General features: G+C 33.8%; 1 protein-coding gene across 1 annotated transcript; it reads right to left on the reverse strand.

Annotated features, from left to right (window-relative positions):
• Window positions 1–2,580: 2,580 nt before the first annotated feature.
• On the reverse strand, window positions 2,581–7,671 carry LOC133797638 (Golgi SNAP receptor complex member 1-2). Its single transcript, XM_062235613.1, has 6 exons — window positions 7,319–7,671; window positions 6,548–6,744; window positions 5,633–5,722; window positions 5,456–5,527; window positions 2,971–3,100; window positions 2,581–2,862 (listed from the first exon to the last, which is right to left on the reverse strand). The coding sequence occupies exons 1-6, from the start codon at window positions 7,449–7,451 to the stop codon at window positions 2,765–2,767; spliced, it is 720 nt and encodes a 239-aa protein (XP_062091597.1). The 5' UTR covers window positions 7,452–7,671; the 3' UTR covers window positions 2,581–2,764.
• Between the last annotated feature and the right edge of the window lie 2,553 nt (window positions 7,672–10,224).

The raw sequence follows: 10,224 nt of genomic DNA on the forward strand, positions 1-10,224 counted from the left end.
TTTGTTTTTATTATAAAGTTTGACTTATAATTTTAGCTATGAATTAAATTTTGAGGAAAGATTCTTTAATCTTTAATAACAAATGGGTAGATTGTCTAATTTAGTCAAATCTTGGTACGTTTATAGCATATTCAACTAAAAAAATCATGTGAAATTTAAATTTAGCGCAAGTATCCCTCTATAGTCAAAATCTTAATTTCATAATTAAGAAACTCTATATATCTCGAGTGATCATCAATGTTGTAACAAATATTAATAGCTTGTATTATTTGACCTCCTAAAGGGTTCAATCAAAATGAATACGTATACGTACGTATGATATTTAACGTGAATATTTGGCAATATGAATTTATTATGGATGAAATGGTGATCAACTTTTGGGGAAATTTAGGTGTTTTATTGGAATTGAAGTAGCTAGAATAAGTAAGATGATGGGCATTGTATTTTCTCAAAAGAAATACATTGTGGACTTAAATTGGGAAAGAGTAAAGGGACTACTCGTACGTAGATATTATGGCATTTATTATAAATGTTTTTAGTGTTTAATTGCATGCTCAAATTTAATAGTATTTATCTAGACGCAACCCAACGTACATAATTTTAATTGAGATTTATTTTTTAAGAAGAATAATTAAAGAGGTTTAGACGTATTTACATTATTGCATAAATATATTTTGAGCATTGCTACAAAATACTTTAAGATGTCCAACACCTAGGAGATAACATGTTATTATTGGTGTGATTTAGTATGAGATTTAATTAAAAATATGTGGCACCAAATATTAATTTAAAATAATAACAGAATAGGGTGTTGGATATCTAGGTGACCTCTTTATCATTTCTTATTATATCTTTTGAGTATAACTCGATTGAAGACAAAAGATCTGATAGAAAATTTATGTAAGAAATTTATGAATATTTAGTTATACGCAACGCAAGAAGCATTAAATAGTGAGTCATAACGATACGGGAGTTAATATGGTTCAATTGCGATGGTAAATCTGGCAGCGTCATAGTCTCTTGTCTTGAATTACATTAAAGATCTTTCTCTTTTTTTTTTGGATGAAACTTGATCATAGATTCAAAGAGGCTGAAGTTTGGCATAACTACTGATCATAAAAGATTATGTTTTTTATTTCTCAGTTGAGAGGATATACAAGCTTATGCTAATCAATACTATCAGTCATTCGTGTGTTATTTGATAATCCAATAATTTTCTGGGTCAGATCGATAGCTGTCACACAAAAAAAGAAATAAAATTCAACTAAATTTGGCGATTGTTGGTCACAAACACTAGGTAGAAAGAGCACGTGAGATTGTCCTATACGTTACGTTCTATTATATGTAAAACATTTAGATTTGTAATAAGCTACAACTATTTGCAGCATGTTAGTGTACTAAGACCGTACCTGACAATGACTAAAGATCACCCCTAACCCTAATAACCCTATGAAAAATGTGTTTCTCTTATAGTCGAGGCATTGACCACACTCAAAACCTTCTCTCACCCTTTTTAAATTCTGTTATCAATGCATCTCAGCTGAATTCTGACCAAATTTTTGCACAATCCCGTGAATGCTTAGACCCCTTCCCACCCTTTACTTTATTTTTTACAGGGCTCGGTTGGTTTTTTCAACCTATCAATCAAATATACTTCCTTATCTTGTTTTTTCCAACGTCGTCGTTTCAAGTATAGGCAAGGCAAGCTATTAGTGTGCGTTGACAACAAAGTCTAACATAGTATTATGTGTTTCAGTTTCACTTCCCATCATTAATTAATTAAAAGGGTCTTTAAAAGAAAGGCCTTCACTCTCTTTCATCTGTTAAGGGGTAGAAGTCCAACAAAGACGACAATTAATGAACAGGTGGCAACTACATTGAGAGATGACTTGGCTTGGCATGTGAAAACAGAGTAAGATGAAGTGGTGTTAGTACCGTGAGAGCAGTAGTAGTAGTAGGGTAAGAGTGGTGTGTGTGTGTGTGCATGGAGTACGGGTTACTGTCGCACTGAATTAAGCTATATCTATCTACAACTACAAGCTATGGATGGGGGGTTTCTCTCTCTCTTTTCCATGTAGCAAAACAAGACAATCAAAGTTAAAGATCGATTTTCTTGTTTTCTTATGTACAGAACACAGCCACGTGTACTGACTCACCTTCAATGGCATGTAGTACCCTTTCTCTCTCTTCCTTTTTGCTCCTGCATCATTTACAGTCTTTTCCAAAAGCCTTTTCTTTACATATATCGCTGCAGAGTGTGGCCATGCGGCCTGCTTGGTGGGTTCAGACAGCTTCTCTATCTCGAGCTATGCACTCACCAAGATTGATTTTAACTCGACCCTTTGTTTTCAACCGTTCAACAAGGTGAAAGATGCTCACATAACTCAATAATTCAGCCGTACTTGACACATAAAAAAAATATAGATAAAATAAATTGTTGTGACCAATATTAATGCTTTATATCTCTACTTTTCTTTTGTGTTGCTCTGACCCTTTTTTGTCCAATGATTACGATTACACTTCAAAGCTTACCAACAGAGCTTGGAGCAATGCATGTAGAGAAAGACATTAAGAGCTCTCTGGAAATGAAAACCACAAGAATTTGAATTAATAATTCATGGGCAATGGCATCACCAACAGGTGCTGCCAACTTCTTCGAAACAGTCAAATTTAATTTGTCATAACAAATAGAAGCAAAATTCTGTAACAAGGCGTCATCACCATGTATAATTTTCTGTTATTAATAATAAATCACATCTCTTAACTATTTTGAAAGCCAATAGATGATAAGAAAAAGGGTACAAGCCGCAATTACTGCAGACAGAATAAGAGTGTCTCTTGATCGTCGTCTTCTGATTGAACCTACAAAACAAAAACAGAAAAAAGTTAATGAACAACTTTAGTAAATCATAAAATCATATCAATCGATCAAAATGGTTGGTTTTGTGGTTGTTGCTTCATATTAGGTACCAAGCAGGCCACGAATAACAGGAAACTTGTCACTTAGAAGTTTCACTTTCCCTTGAACATCTCCAAATAAAGCCCTTTGAGAGCCCAAGACTGCTCTTGTTGTTTGAGCCTGACTAATCACATCATCAATCTGCATTGAAGTGAACCAAAAGGCTTAATAAAAACACAGATAATCTCAAACTTCCACTGAAATGCACGTACTAAGTAAAAAATTAGCAGATAAAATTGAGAATGTTAGGTAACTGAGTGGGATAAAAACTTAATTAATAACTAAAAATTAGATAATGAATTACTGACATGATAATGACTTTTAACTACTAAAAGTTATAATAACTGGTGATAAATTTGATATTTTTTTGAAAATTTCACTTATACGTTTCTGACGACTAGCAGCTCCCTTTTTTTAATTGCTTCTCCATCGACTCTTATCATTTAAGGACAGCCCTACAATTACAGGCTACATAGACCGTTCGCCCAATAAGAAGCCTCCCGTTATTTCTATTCATCAACTTGTCTTTAACTTGGAGGTTACAGGCATTTGACCACTGTTGATATGAGCTTCAGAAGAATGGCTCCCTCTAAACCACTAGCCAAATATTACTCTTCGTGTTCGTCATTTTTTACAGTTCTGAAGCAGTTGAGCAGATCTATGAAAATCCCAACAAATATTTGAAGTCCTCTCATCAATGTGAAACAAAAAACAGAGAGCCAATTGCAGCAGACCCAATCCATACGGAAAATCTACTCAAAGCCACTCTGTTGTTGATTCAATCTCCATTAAAAATTGGTTCCATCTCTACAAAATTTCACTTTCATCCTCTTGAAACTAACGATTCTCCAAAATACTCAGAACTTCACCAAGTGTGCCTTATCATGCTCCATAAGCATTTATAATTCTCATTACACATGTTATTGCTCCCTATACTGTTATCTTATTCTATTGCTCAAGCCTTCATAATCATTCCTCTTGCTCCCAAAACTGTTAATTGTTGTGTTCCACATAATTTATTCCTCCTGCTGCAGTATCTGCAACTCCTAAAGCTCAAACATCCACAATCAACTAAACTAAAAAATAAAGTTGAAAAATTGTACTTCAAGGAAATTTTAGGGGATGTTTCCCATTGAAGACACAAGATGGAGACAATAGGATCTTCAGGTTAAAAAAGTTCCATAAGAGGAACCTCAGTTCCCTCCTCTTATCTTTGGTCCAACTGATTAACTATCTAAACTTGTTCTTCCTACTACTCCAACTTGAAGCTCAGTTAAATTTCTTCCTAAATTTTCTTAAGTATTACTTCCCTTAAAATGAGCATCTTCTAAGCAGACTATCTGGTAGATCTCATACTTAAGATCCAAAAATCTCTCTGGTAATGAAGAATTAAAGTTGATTTTTTTTCCTACTGATCTATCACCTCAAACTACTTATGATGCAATCTGCTAGTCTTCTTATGTTTCACCAAGTGTGTGTTGCCGTTCATTCTATTACCAAAGCTGCAATTCCTCATGCTCTCCAGGCTGTTATTTATCATATTGCCCAGAACTTATTTCTCCTGCTCCAGTATCTGTAACTCCTGAAGTTCAACCGAAGTACTTTGAGAAAATTTTGAAGGTTTAATCCCATCAAAGCAAAGGATGAGGTCTTCAGGAGAAAAAGGTTCCTCATCCTCTTCCTTTTCTTGTCTGAATCTTTGCTCCAATTGATTAAATATCGCTTGTGATTCCTGCTACTCAAACTTGAAGGAAAATGGAATTTCTTGCTAAATGTTGTTACGGAAGAATAACCTGACTTAAAATAAGTATCTTCTGATCTGATACTCATCACCTAAGAACCAAGAGTCTCTCTAGTTAAGAAGGATGCAACTTGAAATCAAATTATCTGCTAATAATTTAAGGAATCTTAATTATGGCCCATCAGGTGAAACCTGACAAACTCTTCAAAAAGTTGGTCAATCAGGTCAAATCAGGTGAGAGCATGAAACCCTGAATTCAGGCGAATATTTGGCCCTTCAGATGAAAACCTGAAAAGCTCTTTCCATTGTTAGTTCTTCCCATACCCAATAAGCTCCTTTGATAATTTATCCTATAGGTGAAAACCCAGGACGCTCATAAGCTCCATTGCCAAACCCCTTAAGCTTTCATGTTGCTGCTGTTTATGAGCCCTATATGGTTCCCTTTGAGCCATTAGCTGAAATTTACCCTCTTCAGTCTTATTTTTTTGGATTCACAGACACCTCGTCTTCCCAAAATATGATGACATTAGCCCCCCCACCAAACAAAAAAAAACAGCATACTAAAAGGACTTGGACTCTTACATAGGGTGTTGGGACCATGCTTAGTAGTTAGCAGTCTTAGATCATTATGAAGATTTTCTTTTCATAAGAAAAGGAGGCCCCAACAGACATAATTCATGATTAACATGCATAGTATATAAGAAATTCAGGCACAAAACATTTCATAATGGCTACGATATAGTATTTTAGCTTACGTGAGATATACTTCCATGGATGGCAGCTCTCTCCCTTAGTAACTGCATCCTTGGTGACATACTCCCAGATGCCTGCGTGAAGGCACATTAAAACAGTTTGAATTAGTGAATAACAAAAAGAAATGCGAACTACAACAAAAAAATATGTAGCTATAAGACTATTTAGAGGTCTCTCACCTTAAACTCACTGATGTCCTCCCTGACTGAAGTCAGAAGCTCTGCATGTTCCCTCAATGAGTTTATGTTCCCCTTGATTCGTCTAAATTCCTAAAGAGACATGCATGTAAATGAACATATTCCACAGGTCATATTTAGTAGAAATGAGACTGTAGCTCATTACAGAAATAATTAGGTAAAGATCTACTGGGTAAGAATTGGAATGTGCCCCTGCTGTGCATTTCTTGTTCATTTACAAAAAAAGAGTTCAGGGGGGGAAATAACAAATTGGTAACTTAAAAAAATTGAGAACTTAATCTATAAAACTACAGCAATAGTCCGATGTGTTTCCTATGTAACCTACTGTTTACCTCAGAAGAAGGTAACTTTCTATAAGACATGTTACTTTAGGAAATTAAATAACTACTGATTGCTGACTCACTCATTTCAAAAATCTAAAATTTTATGTTAAATATAAAGTCTAATACAAAGTGGAATACAAATGGTTCCTATTAAAGCATCAATTCATAAAAAATAGAGTTAGTAGCAGACTAGAAGTAATAATTCAAGCAACAACTACCTCGTTTTATAATAAAAGGTTGAATTTAAAAAACACAGGGAGAATGTAATGTTTCAGTAAGTCGTAACTTGTCTGAAAATCCCAGATAGACTAGTAATATAGTAGATTATTGTGATCATGCTGGTAAATAGCTTTTGATGATATCTCAACAACAAGAAGTTGAGAAATCAATGAGTACCATTAGCAATTACTAAAAGTACGCACATGGAAATGAATTGTGATGTATTAATTCTCCACTTCATGCAAAACAATGGTGAATCACGTGAGATTTCACTTACAAGTTATTCTTTTGCAGAATACAGTCCTCAAATATGTAAATCAAAAGAAGGAATGAAAATATTATCTAAAAAAAGAACCTGGGTAAACTCATGAAGTATGTCTCTGTGCCTTGCTAGTTTTTGATTTACAGAAGTAGCTGGTGCAGCAGAAGCTGCACATCGGCTCATTGAATCATTTATATCCAACAGCTTCTCAAGCAGAGATTGAATTTCCATTTCCATAGACTTCCATGACCTGCTAGACCCAACAGTTGGTGATCCGGTATCCACATAACCTGATTTCAAAAGGCCTCTTATTAGTTATCACTATAGAAAACAGTCTGACCCATCTATGATTTATTTGTTCCCAAACGACACAAACATAATTCTGAGGAAACCCAGAAAAAGGTACCCCAAAAATGGAAATAGTCATATACTGCTATAATACTATGAGACTAACTAACCCAATCCTCATTTTAACCAATAAAAGAGAAAAAAATGTCTCTATAAAATCTAAACTACTGGAAGGCTATTTCCATCATTCTCAAAATTATCATTTTAAACATCTCTCTCTCACACACACACACACAAAATGCAAACCAAATCACTACAATCATATCGTTTTTTGTGGAAAATTCCCGCTATGTCAATCCAAGTAAGTGGTTTTGTCTTATTCTTTTCTCAATTTTGCTGCTTGGTCAATTCAATTTTCCATATCTAGCATCATAAGCAACAAATCAAAGCCACACTCAAGGATTTTCGCATTGAAAACCATAACCAATCAAATCTACCCCAAATCCTAACAATTCACAGATTTCACCGAGAAATGCAACACAGAAAAACAAAAAACAGAGAATGAAAAATGCGAACCTCCTTGGTTGAACCTAGCCCCGAGTTTTCCGTACGAAGATAACTTGACGTCGAGATCGCCTTCGATCTTCCGGGCCTCCTTTCTCAGCTCCTCCCAGCCCGACTCCTGCATCTCCAGACTCTGATCCGTCATCTGGATCACCTTCGAATCCGGATCCAATCTGCTCCCTTTATACGGTTGTTCTGATATGATCCAACGGTTCGTATTGGTTCAGTTATTTACAGTTGAAGCTTTTCTCTCACTACGTTCATTCACTGCTTGGGGTCTTCTTCTTCTTCTTGACTCTGCTTTCACTTCTGGTGGAGCTGCTTGATGCCAGTGGTTCAATCTGGTCCGATCATCAGCCAGACTGTTTCAATCAGAGACTTTTGATTTTGATGATGGCGTTTTCAGATATACGACATGTCGTCTGCTCGATAAATTGTCATGTCGTTTTCCGTTGTCCTGAGCATATTCGCAGTTGGGTCCTTCACCTTTAATGCCTTTGTCATTTAAGTCCTTAGCTCCTAAAACAGTTACATTTAATTCCTATGGTTAATAATTCGAATTCCCATTATTTTTTAGAAGACCCGTTCCACGTGAGCTGTTTAATTAATTCACACGAATTATTAAAATAAAAGAGTACATTTTTTTTACCTTACAATTTTACTATTCAAATTAAATATTATTAATTCAACTATAAAAGTAAGTATAAATTAATGAATTGTTAAAAATGACTTGTTGGCATCACTGATTTGAGTCCTAAACTTTAGACTTGTTGGCATTTTCGTCTTGAATGTTTTATTTTTTAACACTTAATCCTCAAGCTCTTGAAAATATTGCAAATAGATCCTTTTGCCTATTACTATCTCAATTTGAAATTAAACAAGTCTTGTAGTAGTCACATGTTCCTACTATTAAGGGTATTTGTAAGAACATTGCTCTTTTACTCCATTTTAAATTTCTTGTTTTTTTTGGGAGCCAAAGTTATTGACAATTAATGATATTCTACCCATATCTGTTGTAGTATCCAAACTTTTTATTACTTTGTTAGTTATGTTTCTTAGTGTAGTTTAATCAAAGTATTATGGTTTGGGCACTAAATGGAATTTAGTCAAACCCTTGCGCTGCTTAAAGAGAAAATTGGGCTCTCAAGAGTTAGGATTTCGAGAAAAACATTATAAAATGAGTTATTCTAACAAAGAAAATGATGTTCTTGAGAAGGAGAACTTGCTAACACAATTGATCATTAATATATTTGTTCTTTCCTGGGAGTGTCAAATTGGGTCACGACACGATGACACAACACGGAAATAAATGAGTTTGGATGACACGTTTAATAATCGTGTTCGTGTTTGAGTTTGAGTTTTTGATACGTTTAATAATTGTGTCGTGTTCGTGTTTACCTTAATTGTGTCGTGTCATAATCGTATTGACTCATTTAATAATCGCGTCGTGTCATAATCGTGTCACACACGATAACACAAATGATTTTCATAGGTTTTATGATTTTTTTCATAAGTAATGATTAATCGTGTTATCGTGTCGTGTCGTGTTCGTGTCATGTTGAACCGTTAAATAATCGTATCATGTTCGTATTTTTGACACGTTTAATAATCGTGTCGTATTTATGTTTACCTTAATCGTATCGTGTCATAATCTTGTCGACGCGAATCTGACACATTTACACAAATTGTCAGCCCTATTCTTTCCTATGTGCAAAAATATGATTTGCGTTTTCTTTTACATTCTTATGCATCGAATATTTATCTAAAGGATACATGTAGCCAATATTATATTATGTTTTGATTTTCATTCTGTCTATTTGAGGTTTTTCAATTGGTTTATTTATATTTTTCTATTTTTAATGCATTGGAATGTTTTATCACTATTTTTATCAATCAGATTTTTAGAATTTGTCGTTGATTGAAGAAATTTTAGATAGAGATCTCTAAGATACATAACTTAGGATTTTGTAGAGTGTTGGGAGGCTTAAGAAATCCTTTGTAGTTATTCTAAAGAGCTAATGTGATTAATTAATCCTTATCATCATAATTTTAGATAAAGATCCAAAATTGAGTTTTAAGGGTATTTCTTAACTTATCATCAAAAGAAAAAGTTAAAATATTTTCAAGGTGTTTGCCTAATTAAATAAGAAACGTAATTGTTAAGAAATTATTAGATACTAAAGCATAATTATGTGAAATCGGATCATTAGAATTTTATATCTTTTACATTTATTTAACTACATATGTTTTGTTTATTTGATTTTTCTACGTTGATTTAAAATATTTTATCTCTTATTTGATGTTTCTTAGATAATTTTAGAGTTATTTATTTTATTAGTATTATTATGACAAAAAAACCAATACTTATTGATAAAATCGTTAATTACATCAATTAAAATATAATGCGTTATAACATTCTGCCAAATAAACACATAATTAGCTGTAAGTACAAACTTAATTAGTATATGAGCAACATTGTTATAACAATACAAGACATGTACTAGAGTTGATCCTTGAATGGTAGATAATGAGCTCCTAATATCACCGTAGAAAAAACCTCATTGTGGAGAGTATAAAATTAATCACCGATTTAGCATTACTTTCTGTAGTAGATACTTGTAAACCATGATGAGCTATCCAATATAGACTCACACTAAGCGCCAGAGCCTCTACGTCATTAGCACTAATAACATATATTAGTATAAATAATTAACAATCCTTGTATTAAAACTTATTTTAACTCAGATTGGATAGACTCAACTTCAGTCACGAGCAAGATTTTGTTATTTGGCTGTTTGACCAACCCATCCCCTTTCCAAATCTATTTTCGTATCTTCTTTTTGGTGGTTTTGTTGCTTGCTCCATGAGTGGGGAAGCAAAAGGTTTTACAATGGTGAAAATGCCAATCTTCTTACTTT

This window comes from Humulus lupulus, chromosome 8, assembly GCF_963169125.1.
Source record: "Humulus lupulus chromosome 8, drHumLupu1.1, whole genome shotgun sequence".
Lineage (NCBI taxonomy): Eukaryota > Viridiplantae > Streptophyta > Magnoliopsida > Rosales > Cannabaceae > Humulus > Humulus lupulus.